The sequence below is a fragment of the Schistosoma mansoni genome, chromosome 1, assembly GCF_000237925.1.
Source record: "Schistosoma mansoni strain Puerto Rico chromosome 1, complete genome".
Lineage (NCBI taxonomy): Eukaryota > Metazoa > Platyhelminthes > Trematoda > Strigeidida > Schistosomatidae > Schistosoma > Schistosoma mansoni.
In genome coordinates this window covers 28,550,619-28,569,280 of record NC_031495.1, presented here as the reverse complement: position 1 = coordinate 28,569,280, position 18,662 = coordinate 28,550,619, and the positions used below count along the sequence as shown (strand labels likewise).

The 18,662-nt window shown below is 31.3% G+C and overlaps 1 protein-coding gene across 1 annotated transcript in view; it reads right to left on the bottom strand.

The window, feature by feature from the left end:
* Nucleotides 1-18,417, bottom strand: part of Smp_136200 (hypothetical protein) — a gene marked incomplete at both ends in the record, with an annotated part of 21,110 nt that extends 2,693 nt beyond the window's left edge. The window contains one exon of the mRNA XM_018793935.1: nucleotides 18,294-18,417. Within this exon, the coding sequence (XP_018648397.1) occupies nucleotides 18,294-18,417 (124 nt within the window). The remainder of the gene's footprint in view (nucleotides 1-18,293) is intronic.
* Between the last annotated feature and the right edge of the window lie 245 nt (nucleotides 18,418-18,662).

Here is an 18,662-nt window from a genome sequence, read left to right as displayed (position 1 = left end):
ATATCAGAAAGGGGTTTCGAGGAGATTGTAATGATTTAAGAGTTGAATTCATAGGTCGATTAAAGCTAGATCACCTTGAAAAACTTGGAAGCACTGGACGGTCGTTTCGTCCTAGTATGAGACTTCTCAGTGGTGTGCACCTACTACCCCGTATGAGGGAATCAAACCCAGGACATTCGGTTTCGCGCGTAAACGCTTAATCTTCAGATCACTGAGCCGACATCCAACGGTGTTAATGTCTAACTACAACCAATCCATGAAATTGCCCTAGTGTCTTCAGTGATTTACTGCTTCATAACAGACACGGTTGAACTCTATTGGTCGCAGCTACTCACTAAAACTTCGGGAAATACCTCTTGAAGCACGAGAATGAAGGTCCTAGGTTCGAAATCTGCGAGCCGCATCGTGGATGTACATTGCTGAGGAGTCCCAAACTAGGACGAAACGACCGTCCAGTGCTTCCAGGTTTTCCAAGGTGATCTAGCTTTAATCGACTTATGAATTCAACTCTTAAATCACTACAATCTCCTCGAAACCCCTTTCTGATATTCTTACTATTGTTAAATTTCACTGGTTCAACTTAGATACCCTCATATTCATTGAATCATCATTTCATATGATTTATTTTTTTCAAGAAAAAAATAAGTCAAGAGATAAGCAATTTAATTTATAGTTCTGATTATATATTTATGCTAGATTCCTAGAAATTGTTACAGTACAAAAGATCAAATACAAATGATTTATTTCATCGTGTACAAATTTTGGTAGATTTTTTTCATGCATGTACCTACTCGAAGTACGTGTTTATTGCACTAAACAAAAAATGTCACCAAATATTATAACTGGTTGATTTCGTAAAAATCAAAATTAAATTATAAATTACATTGTTGGAAACGAGTTTAATGGATGTTTAGAATTAAACGAATGGATTTAATGAGTTAAGATTAAAACATTACTACATTTCACTTAGTTACTACTCATATTTAGACTATTAACAATTGAATTTAAAATTTGACTTTATTAGAACTGTTGACTAGTCAGAAAAATTGGAGGAGATATCCAACTGATTATTTAACAAAGTTATACCCTCTAATAATAATAATCATTCCATAGTTAGACGTATTTTGATTAATGAATAAATTTCTTCCAAGTTTGTCGTGTGAGGCTGTTTTTCGTCAACTTTTCATCTATACAAGGAGATAATTGTTTATAAATTTGTAATTAATTAGTTAATTCATTTGATTAACTTATCGAATAAATTAACCCAGAAATACTTTTAGTATAACATTATATAATGGATATCATAATCAGTTTAATTTTAGAGTCATTGATGATTTTGTATAAATCTGTAACCATGAGAAAATGTTAACATACTTTTTTATACTTTCTGAGAAAACATTATGATTCAAACAAACTGTTGCAGCATTAAGAATTGAATTTCTTAAAAATTTGATTTTGATTTATTAGTAAAATCAAATGAAAAATGTAATTAAGGTCAATAAAATTTTTATTTTACTATGTAATTTTAACTCCACCTGTAGCTCCTCTGGGGGCTACTGCCGGTCCTAAGCCCGAGTAAAGGAGGAGGGTTGAGCATGGAGTTAGCAACTTCATCCCGTAAAAAACCAAATCTCTAAAAAAACGCTAACCATGTAATTTTAACAATTGATTATCTTAATTGCATTATTAGTTGTTATTTAGTTTATATTATGTATAAAGTTATCATTATTATTAGCTTTATTCAGTATTATGTTTTTGGTACACTATAGAAGTCTCAGCACAATGTATCTCAACAAGTTTCCATTTCTTACTTCTTGATCGATCCTGACGACAAATATTGAGTGATTGCCAGTTATAAGTTAGCAGTCCAGTTAATTGACATCTAAATAATGTACATATTGCATATTGCCGGAAACCACAGTATCTCTGATTAGAACTTTGTAACTTGTACAACGGAAATTTGTACGCTTTTCAGAAACGCACTTGAATAGGTTCTGTGATTAATAGCCATAATGATGTATTAAGACAAAGAAAATTAGACAACTTGTTGAAATACCTAGATAGCAGGAACAGGTAGCCCAGATGTTCAAGCAGGCTGCTTTTGTATCATATGAAGTTCAATACCTTCTATGTTAAAAAATGGATTTAAACAATAAAATGAAATGTTTTCAATCTTTGAACTTCTTCAGTAATAACCTTTAGGGTATAGGAGTGAATTTATATCCAAAAATAAATAAACATTCAATTAATGGTAAAAACTTCATTGTTGATATGAACTTATTAGGATTGTTTTTATTATGTTAAACATAACTCTCAGCTTATATATTAATTACAAATATTTGTCCTTCTGAGATATTAATACGCTAATATTTTACTAAAATGAGTCAATTCTTCATCTATGCTCTAAATGTAACTAGTGTAACTATTTTTAAATGATACGTGAGAAAGAAAACAATCATTCAAGTTAACTAGGGAGAATTAAATTATAGAATGAATTAATGTTTAATTGTTGAACTGTATTTTCACAAAAAAAGCTGATTGTCTTATCAGTAATGATAACAAATGTTGAATAAAATGTTAGTTAATCGATATCAAACATCAACCTACTGAGGTAGAGATAAAACTAGCTTCCACATGAAGAGGAAATTAGGAAAAAACGTTGGAAGTGGATAGGACATACATTGAGGAAATCACCAAATTGCATCACGAGGCAAGCGCTTACTTGAAATCCGGGAGGCAAGTGGAAAAGAGGAAGGCTAAAGAACACATTACGTCGGAAAATGGAAGCAGATATGAAAAGGATGAATAACAACTGGGAAGAACTGGAAAGGATTGCCTAGGACAGAGTTGGATGGAGAATGCTGGTGGGCGGCCTATGCTCCTCTACGAAGAGTCATATGAGTACATGAAGGTGATGTTTTTTGCTAACATGGATATTACTATTCTCAGTGTCATTGATTTATTTTGACTGGACCAACCATGCGACAATTTGAATGTGAATCAAAATACACAACTTATATAATACTAGCAATTTTTTAAACATATTAAAAACAGTGAAAGAAATACAATTGACAGATTTTCTTTTTATCATCTAACATAAATCGGTATGCATTTTTATCATCTTTAATAAATATATGTCGATTTATTTCAGAAGGTAAACAAAGGTAATAATTTGAATTTTACCGCGTTTATACAATTTACTTTATGATTGTTTAAGTAATAAAGGCGGTAATAATTGATAGAGAAGATATACCCGTAGATTAACTCAATTGTATATTATTAAGCCAGATTTATTATAACAACTTCCTGTACGATAAAATTGATTTCTGATGTTGTTGGTGAATAGATTTCTTTTCAGTGAACAATAAGTCGACTATAATGATGAAAATTTTATATTGGATTTTTAAAAAATATTATTAATTCATAATAAAATGATAAAAATTTGTGAACCACTACCTAAACTTCCTAGAAGTAATACTAGTTAATTCACTGTTAAAAAAGATGAAAGTTTACTGTAGAATGCAAAACGGATTACCGATTACATTTGGGATTATTGACTTTTTCAGCAATATTTGTTCACCGTGAAGACTAACTTCCAAATATTTAGTGATTGAAAGCAATTGAATCCATGATGCATGTGTTTTGTAAAACTCCAATGTGATTTTCAGTTATTCAATGAAGATGGAGTACTGTCTAACATGCATGTAGCTATCTGGATTCAGTAGTCAAGTGGCTAAAATGATGGTGGTTGAAATGAACGGCACTGCGTTCGAGTCCCTGAGTGAACATCAGTTCTGGGATACAGGTACATCCAGCTGACGTTTCCCAAATAGGACGAGACGCACGTCCTGGATTCCAATGCTAGCCACCATCCATCTCAGCTTATAATGCTACCTAAAGCAATATGAAGGTGATCTGTACATGATGAACGTATGCCAATAAGATACTGACCGATTTCAGTCCCAAACGTCGAAAGGATGATTCATATACCCAATATAAGATGAATGCATATGTAAATAACTAATATTTTATTATCAATATATATATATATATATATATATATATATATATCACCAACTACCTAGTACTGATGGACAAATTGGTCAATCACAACTTATCGATGTAGATTCCTAGACCAAGTTTCTTTACTTTCTGGCATTCGTTTGTAAAACCTCAAAGGAAGCTCATACTCTTATTCAAGTATTCTGTAATACTCCTCGGTGATAGCACGAAATAGACTTAAATGGAGGTTCACAATTTTAATAGGCGTAACACTAGGTTTGATGAATACAACTGTTGTTGAATACTATTACCGTAAAATACATATTATCTATTATTATTTAAATTTCTATCAAAATTATGTGTCAGTTTATCTTAAAAATTATTTCCTGTTAAGTAGTTTGTATATGAGATTGCAGACATTTTGATAAATCCCAACTATCGCAAAAACTAGTTTCGTGGCTTCATGTCATTTACTTTCAATTAGACAATTACCATGTGTACATATCTGTTGATTCTCAAACAAGCTACGTATTAAAATATGTCCAACTGTCAGTTTGATTAGTACAACCATTAAAAGATTTGGGGAAATATTATTTTCTTACACCAAGTCAGAAAAATGTTTTGTTTAGACTCACTAAACTAATAATTAGATATTGTGAACTAAGGCATGAAACATATTTAACTCATATCAGATAACTTTTTCCAATGTGAAGAAAGGAAGTCGGTTATTTCTTAACATAAATTTTTTTAACCGTATACAAGCTAAGTACAAAGAAGGTGAGAAATGTCTAACATCTGATTTCATATGTTGGTGAAGATATTTTAAAATAGAAACAACTTTAGAAAAATGTCATTATCAGCTAAGCTTTTTGATTTTTCTACAGTGAATGGCATGTCTTTGAATACATTTTTAAGAAAAAATGGAACGGATTTCATCAACCGATTCCCTGTTGTACTAAGTTTGATCGGCTAGACTGTGAATAGATTAAATCAGGTTTTATATATATCGGTACAAAAGATTTTAAAGTGATCAATCAAATGTCTAAGTAGCTTGACAAATTTTAATTTACATTTCGTCTTTATCTGATACATACAAATTTATTACATTTCTCATTGTCATTCACTCATTCACTTCTACTGAATATCTTTTCAAGGATATTTTTGAAAGAAGTCTAGTTATTGGTCAACGACTTATTTACTTTAACAGTTGTTGAGCAAGGTATGATATTTAGCCCTAGAATTATGTAAATAATAAATTAGATATAAACCACTTGATCATCTAATAGTAATTCATATTATGATATCTAATTCTCATTGCTGAGAAATGTCTGACCATCAGCTTTCTATGTAGAAAATATTGTAAGAGATGCGGTATGGTGATGTCATCTACCTGATGTTAGATCATTAATGGTAGCCAGTAGGAAGCCTTACACACTGATTTCAAGTTTTATAGCAAGCTTAATCAGAAATCCCTCATTGTGTTCAAACACATCACTACAGAAGACACCAGTTTTCTCGAAACATAGATTTCTTGATAATTGTCTTCAGCCATCAAGCTATATAATCATAATAATTGGATTAATAGTGGTAATTCTATGCAAACCATGCTCTTGACTACAAAAATTCTATTTTTAGTAAATGATAACCATCATGTCAACCATACATTTCGCTAGGTATATTCTGCATGAAAAGCTTAGTGAAAAAATTGGATAGTTCAGGTAATGATGTATCATAATAATATAATTTATCTACCAATTTAATATTTCTTAAATGTAACTTTGAATTGGTGTATTTTCCACTAGAGGTAATGATACTACCTGGCTACCCAAACCGAAGAAAATGAATCAAAATTCAAGTCTGTTACAAATTAAACTCTGAGTTCTTTCAACGGTAAAATAACTCTCTACTTTTTTTCAAAAATGTACATTATCGTTTAAAAGACTACTAATTAAATAGCTTCATTGTTAAATTCTAAGAGAGTTACTTTTGGACATCAAACATTTAACTAACGTTTATTCTTTTTCTAAATAATAAGCTTAATCATATTCTTATAATTACAATATTATGTTTATAAACAAAATTTCACTGTAAAGTGAACAGGTTTAATTATATATTATTTACAAATCTTTCAGGAAAATAAAGTATACAATTACTTTGTAATATAAACCTATTCACTGCCTTCTCGTGGCGAGGGTGTTGTTTACGAAATTGAGAGGACGAAAAGCGAATGTCCGGTGCTTTAACCGGGTTAGTTAACACGGAAAGTCCATCTACGGGAGTTGAAAAACTCTGAATCCAAACCAATGGTGTACATGGGCTCCAGTATCCTGAAGGAACAAATGACATATGAATCAATCGTCGGTCACCGGCTACCTTGGGACTGCGTTTCCTTACGATGCTCCACTGCCTTGTGGATCAGATCTTTGGATCAAAGGCTCCGGGTGTGGCCCCCTAAGAAAACCACCTGCTTCAGTTTGGGCACCTGGATAGTGTCTCAGCCCTCACACACATCAAGTGAGATTTGCGCGGCGCAGATATATCTGGTGCCCCTTTGTACCAATATTTATGTGTTTAAATGCATAATAATAAATAAACTTTGTAATAACATTATGACTAGTTTTTCATATCAAACTGCATACTTTTTAAGATTTTCGATCAACACTGATAAATCAAAACAGATTGACTACTGAAATAATAAACTGATTGATATCATGTTAACAAACACTCATTTTAATGATCCGTGATTTTTTTAATAACTTATTTTTCAGATATTATGATAAACATTAATGTTGCCAATTTTCACATTAAAAAAATATTTCGTTAGTAATATCATTGATAAATAAATAAAATGAAATGAATATCACCTTGGTGATTAAGTTTAAAATATTCATTTGCTCAAAGAGTAGATTTGAATGAATTTCATTTAGTACTATCTAATAGACATGAGGAACACATTTTTTTTTGTTGTTCAATAATTATGAGAAAATTTAAACAATATTTTTTTCTAATATTGAAACATATCAGTGAGAAAAAAGGAAAGTAATAGCAATGCCATTGTCATTGATGAGATGGCTTATTAAAAAGTTAAATTAATTAATTAAATTAATTATGAACATTAATGTCATGTGTAAACAAATTGCTTTTTCTCTAATGTATACAAAGTAATACACAACATAAACCTGTCAGACTGATAAAGATCTTGAAGAGCTCTAAATATCCAGTATCTGTTTAAACCATATTAACGTAACAGTTGTTTAGAGAAATAAAAGTAATCGAGATGTTTATCTTTTTTTTTAATTTTCGCAGTTAGATTCAAGTTTTTTATGTATATTTTGTTTAGTAGGAATATCAGTCTACTGATATTATATTAGTAGTATGGACAAAAGAAAGAAAACCAGATACAGTTCATTAATAAATAATTGTATTCTTTTGTGGACTTCAAGAGATATTTCCTGGAGTTCTAGTGAAAAGCAGTGACCAATGCAGTTCAACAAGGTCTGTTGTGAGATAGTAACTCACTGAAGTCAATGGTGAATGGTTGCTCAATTTCGTCGATTGGTTGAAGTTAGACATTAACACCTTTGGATGTCGGCTCAGGGGTCTAGTGGTTAAGCGTTCGCGTGCGAAACTGACAAGTTCTGGGTTCAAATCTCGCGAGTCGAGATCTTGGATGTGCATTGTTGAGGAGTCCCACAATAGAACGAAACGGTCGTTCAGTGCTTCCAGGTTTTTCATGGTGGTCTAGCTTCAATCGACTCATGATTTCAACTATAAAATTACTGGAATCTCCACAAAAACCCGTTCTGTATTCTTTGAGTTTTTTTATAAAGATTTTTAATTTTAAACTTTCAGCGATTACATCAGAACATTTAAAAAGACTGTACGTGGTTTTTACGATTGTTCTTTACAAATATGTTAAGTTATTAAGATCTCTGAAGGATCTGTTTAGGAACTAGGTAAATATTCTAGTAAATTTCACTGTTTTATATCAATTATGACTTGTTAATTACATTATGTTAACTATCTAACTATCTGATCATAATCATTTATAAACAACTTATAAGCAGTTGAAAAGAAAAAAACAAATCATCATAGTGTTTTTTTCTAGTTTATTATTTGCCTAGTTTTTTGGGGTAAACGAGAAACGTTTGTAGTGATATTCATTCATTAAATCTATTATCCAATGAAAAAAATCATATGGACTGGAGTGGTTCAGAAATGCAGTGGAGGGACGGGGACTAACTACTGATCGGATTCATTTTATAAATTCGCTCTGGATAATTAAACGTTAAATGAGTAAAATAGAGCAATTCATCTCCATAGTACATATTTTTTATCAATGAGGAATATCTGTGGCTTAAAAGAAAGATCTTGGCGATGCATTATGTTCTTTTAGCTGAAATGTCTATCATAGAGAACTTACGAGAAAACTTTGATTGTAACCTAAGATATGGTCTTGAGGAAGGTAATATTATTCAAAACTCTACATTGTTAGTCTGAGAGCTGTGACATTTTTACACCATTGTGTTGTTTTCATCTTGCAGTGAACATGACATGGTTAACATAAACCATGTAATTTTTCATAAAAGTAAGTTCTAATAGTTGAACCGTGACTAGATGTTGTTCAATAGAATTTTTAAAAAAATACGGATTGCTTCACGAGCAGATACCTAAATAGATTTTATCACTTTTTACTATCAGATACAGTCCTTACGAAGTTAAACTGAGAACCTACGTGGTTTCAACTGAACATGCTCCTAAAACTCGCTTATTCTTATGATAATTGTTTGTTAACTAATAACTAGCTGTACTAATGAGAAGTTATGATCATTAGAGTGAGATTGTGATTTAACATACTGATTGAGTTGGAAAATTTAGATAAGCTGATTTCAGCTTGATGATATTTAGATATTATGTTCACTTAGACAAATGAAGATTTTGAATTCCCTCGTGTATCGGTTCAGGAATGTATTATGATGAATAACTCTGAACTAAGACAAAGTCGCTATCACAATCAAAATGGTCTTTCATTCAATGTCTATGTGTGATAAAAACTAACTTTGAATTTATAAATCACTGATATATAAAAAGAAAGGATAATGTTTCCTTGCTAATTAATATGATTTGATTACGTCTACTCTTCCTGAACATAAAAGTAGAAATAATAAGTTTTGTTTGAATGAAACATGAGAAAAGTGACCAAATGATTGTCTCAATTAAAGTTTATTTTGAACTGACATTAATAAAGCTGTTAGATGAGAACAATACTTACCAGTTTCTGCGTAAATCTAGAATTCAAGATTAGATTTTTTTCCATGGAAACTTTCACAATATACTAACTAGGCTGTAGTGAACGAGAAGAGAAGTGGGGACAACTAAATTTAGTCAACTTTAAACATTACAGAGTCTCTTAGTAAAATCTGAGCACAATACAGTATTTACTTCATTTTCAAAATATCCATCAATTGTCTTAGACTTGATTGTTTCTTTGTTTCCATATCAATCACTCTCTGTTCTCGTTCTCTTCTTAACTTTCTATCTCCAGGCATTCCACTTTCGATAGTTGACACATACTACTTACATCTATTGATGTAAGTAGCACACATCACAGACTAGCATCTAATCTAATAAGTTATTTTAAATTTAAAGCTTCTATGGACTAATTCAAATTACTTGTTCTAACTTTTGCATTATCAGCATTTCCGGTATAACTAATTTCATTTCAATGAAATATAATTTTTATAGCTGTCAAATACTGTTTATCAAAAAATAAAGAATGTTTTACTAAACTAATTCAAATGTAAGTTGATAAATGCCAGCATATTGTAATGCAGTACAAAAGCATAATTTACTCATAGCTTAGCAACTAATTGTTGGGTAGCAACAAAAGTAGCAAATAAAAAAAATTAGGGATGAGACGTCAGAGTCAAAACAATCCCAAACGCTATTCATTACTTTCTGAAGATTTTATCAATACATATGTCATTCAAATATATTATATTCTTTATAGAATAACTAAATTATTTTGACTGGGAATCAAATATTCATCAATGAACTTAACTAACACAAGATATTGAATTATTTATAGTCAAATAATCTACTTCTAAAACCTGAACACTTTACTAAACAATAAAAGAAGGATCCCTTTCTTTACTTAACTTACCCATAAGTAAATAAATGAGCAAATAATACAGAAAACTTTGATGACTGTTGAATTATCGGGGGCATAATATAATTTTGTGTAAAGTTTAAATTGTTATCCAAGATACTTATATCTTGAAGCTCAAATGAATTAGACTTAGATTTAAAACTAACTAGTAAATCTTATAATTTCTTTTAAAAACTTCATCAAGATTTCAATGAATAGTGTTATAGGATTCTGATGTTAATTAAATAGATATTAGTGATTGAAATTTTTATCTTCTATAGATCAAACTTGTCTACTAACTGAAATATTTTAAGTAGATGATATTTCTTTGCAATGATAAATTAATATCTTACTGTATTTTCTTAGAAGTTAATCAAATATAAAATTATTTACAGTTCTCTTGACAACAATAAAAAATATCATTAACTCTACATTGAAGCTAGAACACCATGGAAAACCTGGAAGCACTGGACGACCGTTTCGTCCAATTGTGGGATTCCTCGGCAGTGCGCATCCACGATCCCGCCTCCCGAGATTCGAACCCAGGACCTATCAGTCTCGCGTGCGAGCACTTAGCCTCTAGACCGCTGAGCCGGCTGGCATCAAACGGTGTTAATGTCTGACTTCAATTAATCGTAAATGCGCACGGCTAAGGAGTCCCACAATAGGACGAAACGGCCGTGCAGTGCTTCCAGGTTTTCCATGGTGGTCTAGCATCAATTGACTCACGGTTTTAACTATAAGATTACTAAAATCTCCACAATGCCCCCTTGTCATTATTTAATAATCAGAAAACCACAGAATATTGTTATCACAATAATGATACTGATATGAATAAGTAAGTCACAGTATCAGATTAGTGAAACATTGAATAAAGATAGACAATTATCAAGTTTAATCATAATTTGTTATAACTTGTCAATGATTAAACCACATGATACTTTTCATTACCTTTTTTTGTAACAATATGTATCGGCTAATGAAAAAAAATATATACATGGGAAATCGATTATATGTCTAGTAAACTTTTGAGAATATCTATCATTTCACAAATAATAGTTAAGTAACATATATGTCATATAGTTTCTTATTGAAATGATCAATCAAAATGAAAGAAACCAAAATTTAATAGATAAAATAGAATACAAGTTCAAATTTCAATAAAATTTTTGATTATTATAACACAATACAAATGAAGGGGTTATTGTTTAACTAAAACTAAAAAAAAAAATTTGATTGGTAAGCAAACAATGAAAATCAAACCAAAATTAATAATCAATAAAATGATTGTATTTGATGCAACGTTTCACTATTTATTAGATAATTGAAAGAAATTTCATAATTATGAAGTTATGAAGATAATCAAAATCAATTAATAAAGGTAGACTAGTCTTATTTATGATTACATAATAATCATTTCGTCAAACGCTAATATAATTAGTAATGATTGAATAGACTAACCTTAAACTATACGAAAGTAAGATTTAGTTCTAAGAAGAGCCGTAATTAAAGAGATATATATTTGAAATCCCGACTATGTGAGTAACTTATTAATTTTAATACTGATAGTGTCTTGACATATAATTCGAGGTGTAGTAAACTCGAGCTTGACCCTTTATGGAAGAGGAGACTCAAATTTAACCTTATCTTCTTTTTCAAAATACTTAACAAACTCTCCTTCACATCCAGCCAGGCGATTCAATATGCTAAAGCCTCACATTACGACATTCGTTACTTATTGTCTTTAGCGAAACAAACATATTCTAGATCTTCTCTCTATATGAATTACTTTACCTGTAAGTTTTCTAGGCTCTGGAATAATCTACCTCAAACTATCCGTATGTTAAACTCTCTCCCATTGTTTGTTCGCTCCATTAATGCCTTTTGCTCCTCTGAAAATGCATTAAATGCTCTAGCGCCTGCAAGTGTAACTTACTCCACAAGTGAGATTATCGGAACTTTAAGTGTTTAACCTCTTACTTGCTATCATTGTTTTGTTGTTCCGTGCTCTTTGCTTTTATCTTACTTTCTCTAGTTGTAGATAATTATCAATAACTCGCTCTGGCACTGGAAATAACCTTACAGAACAACGTTGATTAATCATCAGGCTATGCACTTAAGAAAAAATGACAAGTTCCCTGGTGTTGCATTGGCTTGCCGTGATACATGTCATAAATAAACTACTTAACAATTACTGAACCAGCAAACATAAAACTTTCTTATATTTCATGTTTGCACTCCATATTAAATGTTGATTTTTATATCAATTTGATCATACCTGTAAACTGGTGTGAATTCTGTAAATATTATTTTCAGAATATATTATTATTATTAATATGATATATGAGTGGATATTAAACTACAACATTGTTTTATTGATTATGGTACTGTATTGTTCATCTGGCCCCCAAATACCCTTGTACAGCTGAGAGTGGGGAAGGCCCACCCTCTCTCTCGAAATGCTCTTACATGGTCACGCGCATACAGCCTCTGCCAGGGAAGTCCTACTCACTGCCTTCTCATGGTGGGGGTGTTGTTTACAAAATCGAGAGAACGAAAAGCGAACGTTCGGCGCTTTAACTGGGTTGGTGGACACGAAAAGTCCACCTAAGGGGGTTGGAAAACCCTGATTCCGAACCAATGGTGCACATGGACTTCAGTATCTTGAAGGAAAGAATGGCGTATGAACCAATTATTGGTCACCGGCTACCATGGGACTGCATCTCCTCACAATCTTCCACTGCCTTGTGGACCAAACCTTTAGATCGCAGGCTTCAGGTGTGGCTCCCTAAGAAAACCACCTGCTTCGGTCTGGGCACCTAGGCAGTATCATAGTCCTCACACAATTAAAATAAATGACGATTAATTTGTGTGGCGCATATATATTTGGTGCCTCCTTGTACCAATATTTATGTGTTCAAACGAATAATAACTGTTCATATGTGTAATTGAAGAATATGAATTGCCTTTTTTTCGTCTTATTCCTATAAGTGTTCGCTTTATTTGTTATTAAATACAGTCAGGAAAAGATGTGCAAGGAAATGGATTGGGGATTCACAAAACACTTGTTCCAATCTAACGGCCAATAGGGTTTTGTTTAAAAGTTATTTATTTTCTGGGTATATACGAACTATACACGCTACATTTGTGTAGTGACAGTTATTTCAATTGTATATATAATTTCAGATTTTTTCTGATTTCATTCATTCATATAAAAATATTTGAAAATGTGTATTTTGACAAGAAAAGAGATGAATATTCGTACTGTAAAGATCCTGAGTAGCTTAAAATGACAGAAATAACTTGTTGTACTGTAACGTGTGAGGCAACAAAATCACAACGTAAATAACTGTTGTGGTCATTGATTGCACACAACAGGAGGCACTGAAATGCATCTTGTTGAGTCCAAATGAAGGGTTGTGTTCTTAGTATCTTATGAAATGGATAAAATTAAGACTGATTTTAGTGAATAACTGATCATACATGCAAACCACCAGGTCTCAAAAGTGTAGATGCTGTGTTCCCATAAAACCTTGTATTTCATAGTAGCCAAAGTAACGAATTTTTATTTCTAAATACTTGTCCAATAAACTAACATTATTTTTTTAACAGTACATTAAATTACACACAGTCTAATAACAACACTATCGATCGACATGGAACAACTGAAGATGGCTAAATGAATACCACGCAGTTACCATATTTATGTTTTAATCGATAAACAGCAAGGAATATATAACTTTATCACTAAATTACTATTCAATATCTAATTTGAATAAATAATGTTAAGGTTGCTGAATATAATACTACTTTACATTTCAAATAAACAAATAAAATACCCATTTATTCAGTTTTGTTTTTAATTTTTATCAGAAGGTGGTTTTGTGGAGATTTCAGTAATTTTATAGTTGAAATCGTGAGTCAATTGAAGCTAGACTACCATTGAAAACCTGGAATCACTGGACGGCCGTTTCGTCCGATTGTGGGACTCCTCAGCAGTGCGCATCACCGATCCCGCCTCGCGAGATTCGAACCCAGGACCTATCAGTTAGACATTAACATCGTTGGATGCCGGCTCAGTGGTCTAGTGGTTAAGCGCTCGCGTGTGACTTGATTACATACCATGTTTAAAACAATCTGAAAGTGATTAAAACAATCATTTGGTAGTAATATACAGTTTACTTTTAGTCATATTTCTCTAAAAATGATTTGATTAGTTAATTTTTAATTAAATAATTTTAATAGTCTTGATTCGAGAAATGTTTTGTCTATTACACAGTGATAGGTGTTATCCAAATTTATGACTGAAATGATTCATTGAACCAAAATTATTATATACAAGGACTTTCTTTTGAAAGAAAATAAATACATTCATAATGAAAACAGCTTAGTTTATTTTATCAGAAGGGGTTTTGTGGAGATGTTAGTAATTTTATATAGTTGAGATCATGATTCAATTGAAGCTAGACTGCTGAGGAGTCTCACAATAGGACGAAACGGCCGTCCAGTGCTTCCAGGTTTTCCATGGTGGTCTAGCTTCGATTGACTCATGATCTCAACTATATAAAATTAGTTTATTTTAGTCGAAGATTTAATAAGTAGTATTAGATAATGTATAAATGAAAAATATGTAGATAAATTATATGTTTTTAAGAATAACTATTTAAAAGCTAATCAAGAATTTGTCTAAACTTAAGAAATTAACGTACATAGTTTTAACTTTTATTTGTTATAGGGATGTAATTAGAAAGGAACAATAGAATAAAGACTTACTGATACTTTGAGGGATATCTGTAAACATGAAATCATTAGCTTAAATCAAATTAAACAAGAAATCAAGCTAATAAGCTTTTGTGCTCTTGTGTATTTTCTCTGATATTAAAATTTTATTTATGTTTATTTTTTGAAAGTATTATACATTGTGAAAATAGTTTTAATTACGAATTAACATATACTGAAAAACTGAATGATAATTATATGTTCGCTATTGGGCAACTTTAAGGTAGATTCTTGAATGGTCTATCAAGAAACATTGATTTGTGGAGTTAAAAAAGTTGAGGATGAGATAGTAACTCGTGGATTACATTGAGTAAGGATCAAATTGTATCATGAAGTAGTTGAACTTAAAAATGTGGACAACTCGATTTCGATTGAATGAATTATGTGTACTGTGTTTATCTAAGTTTTATTTCTGGATTCTTAACAGGATAGTAATCACTTATTAGTGAGGCGTCAAAAACTAGAACAAAACAGACGTTCAATGATTCCTAATTTTAATTAGTTTTCCAACTAAAGCCAGTTACTTTTTAACTATGTTTGCTGATGAATGACTTAGTTTCAACGAGAAAAACTTTGGGGTATAAAACAATAATTTAAATGCGGATAAATACGTTTTTCATGATATGTAGCTTTTTCTATGAAAGTATTTTCGTAAACAGTTGGTTTTAATATGGGTGAATGCATTCATAAACACTAAGAAAGGTTTTGTCTTTAAATTTCTAACGGTCTACAGTACCAGACATACGTCGTTCAAGACTATGGTCTTAGGTAACTATTTTATTTAACATTGAATAATATCAAACTCAGCTGAAAAACTAGCTTAAAACAGAAATTACCTAATACTGTTTTAACTTGAGAGCAATATATTTTAAAGTTGTAGACAGTTTAATTTTGAAGAAAACAACTCAGCTTTGAGAACGAAATTCCATTAGGATTACACTCTACAACTATAAATCTCCAGTATATTGAATCTCTTATATATACTTCCCTCTTATGGGATGTCATTTAAAACAGGACACTGAGTTTTAAAGTGATGAATGACATTTGCTAATTTTACAAATAATCAGCAGCTTTTATTATTTTGTAAAGCTAGAAGCTCTATGTTTTATCAATAAAATTAACTTAAATCATTCTGAATGAATAATTGCCCTTTGTAGTTGAACTCGGGATAAAAACTAGTACTTTATAATCTTAAAGGTGAAATCTTATCTCTAAGCCATGAAAATTTATCACTTGGTAGAGTAAAGTGGACAGTATAATTCTCTAATAGATTCCTAGTGACTAAAGTAACAAACAATTGAAAAATCTGAGTAAACAAAATATTTAGTATCGGTAAAAACATTTATAGGGTATTTACTTAAGACAATAACAATCGTGGTTGTTTTTTAATGAAACATATCTAAAGAATGGCTATTCAAATAAATATATAAAAACAGACTGTATTTTAAATTCTAATAATTTATGTTTAGAGAGGCTTTGCTTCAATAGTTGTTTGTGAAAATTGTGTGTATGCCTACTCAGTAGAAACTAATCTTATTCAAAATACCACTGACTTTCATTTCTATATAGTTTAGATGTTACTATCTCTAAGAGCTGGTTTTACAGGATTACATTTTACTAAGACAAAATCCATTTAACCTCAAACAACAGTATCCTGTTACTGTTATTTAGCCCGCCTGCTTAACAGAGACGTTCAATAACTAGCCCGTTAACTGGTTGTTATTATTGGTACCAGACAATCAACACATCTGAATTGAAGAAAATACCACATTTTATGGCAACTATTATAAATCAGTGAAATTTAAATAAAATGATGGATTTACTATTCTGTACATGAATGTCCCCCAAGAACACACGAAAACGACGATTCTCATTGCCAGTCAGTAATGTGTGATTGGTATATGTCAGAGTTAGTCAATAATGACTTAAACGCATTGCACTCTCATTTTCACTATCAGCACAAGACAACAATTGTTATTAAGTCTCAAAACTTTAAAAGTCTTAAGATGTTCAATATTCATCAGTTACTCTTTTCTGCTACTTGTTATTACAATTTACATTTATGCGAAAGGGCGGTTTGTTTCATGGTACAAAAATCTGAAGATGAATTTACCTGCCAAGGTATGCTGTGCCAAAACTACTAAGTTTATTCTAAATATAATAAGACATGGAATGATTTTTATTGTAATTATCATATTACAGAATCACACACTTTTCAGATCAGAAGAATATGATGTTACCACCCTCAAAATCCGGTACTTAATATAGTTGGAATAATAGAAATATCGTGATTGTAAAGCAGATTACAAACTATGAATTTCATCAAAAAGCAAATACGCAATGCTCGAAACGTAATTGATCGCAAATTAGAATTTCTCAATGAAGCCCAATGCTACTAAGCTTATGAATTGAAGGTTGAGTTAGAAAGCCTGGAGTTGGTCAACTATAGATTGCCTACAAAAAAATTTGAATACTCAACTTTGACCGTAAGTGCAAACCAATTATTAGGAAAACAGTTGTGTAGCTTTATGGCTTCTATATAAGTGTGATTGTTGACAAAATTTCTATCACCTACCTTTTCATTAATTTCATTATTCTAACAAAAGGATAGACATAAAAACAATGAGACATAATGTAGTAACGAGCCATACTAGAACGAAGCGTACAGAGAGGTAAGAATATTAGATGACATGAACACTACATGGGCTTCATGTCAGTATTCCTTTCCAAATAATTATGTACTGTGACCTTGCGAAGAATAATGTCATGGACCATTGTGTATTCCATACTGGTTATCGATTAGCGTCGCCGCCAAGAATTTCAGTATAACAAATTATGATAGAAGGAATTTATATAAAGCATCTTGTAAAATACTATGTAAAACAATGCATGAAGCCAGATTAATTGGTGTACACATAAATGTCTGCATCAGTCAGTCCAAATAAAGCCTGAAAAAACTCAGGCGAAAAAGTAAATGCTTTCCACATACTGGAAAAATAATTGCTGAGTAAAGATAACTTTAGAAATGAGCAAATAGGGAAAACCCGAAATTTTCACAGAACTCTGACGATTTTCTTCAGACATGGGGAAATTTTTTTGAGTTCTTGTGTCACTGATCCGAAAATTCCCTCAAAGTTTTCTCTTGCAGTTCACCCAAAGTTTGCTCAAAACGGACATAATTTTCTCCAAAATGAAGAGATTGATGTCTCAATAAATTTTATACAAAGATACGTTGAAGCAGAGCTTATAAAGACAAAAAGACAAATCGACTGCATAAATAAATCCGAAATTATGTCTCTGAATATTTAAAATACCACATGACTTTATAAATGAAATGATATGCGTATATTTAGGCATCCCTTACCTCCTATAACAATACCAGCTATAGCGGATGAAGATAAGCCAGCTCCGGAGTTTTCACTCATATACGTGGAGTAAGCGGAAGCATATTCTTTCCTTGGCATAAGCTTAATGAAATTATCATCCATCCTGTGACAACTCTAAACTCATATCACGCTCTATTTAGGGCAAAATAGAATCCTTGAAAGTTCAAACATTTAAACAATAAACTTCTTTCTTTCATGATTCTTTTTTTGGAAATTCTGGATCGCTTGGAATTTGATAAATTCAATATATTAAGTATTAGACGCAAGTCCCTATGCACTACCTATGTCTTCCCTATTAACGAATTCCCAGTATTTATAATTAAGTAGCGTGTCGGTTGTATCAAAAT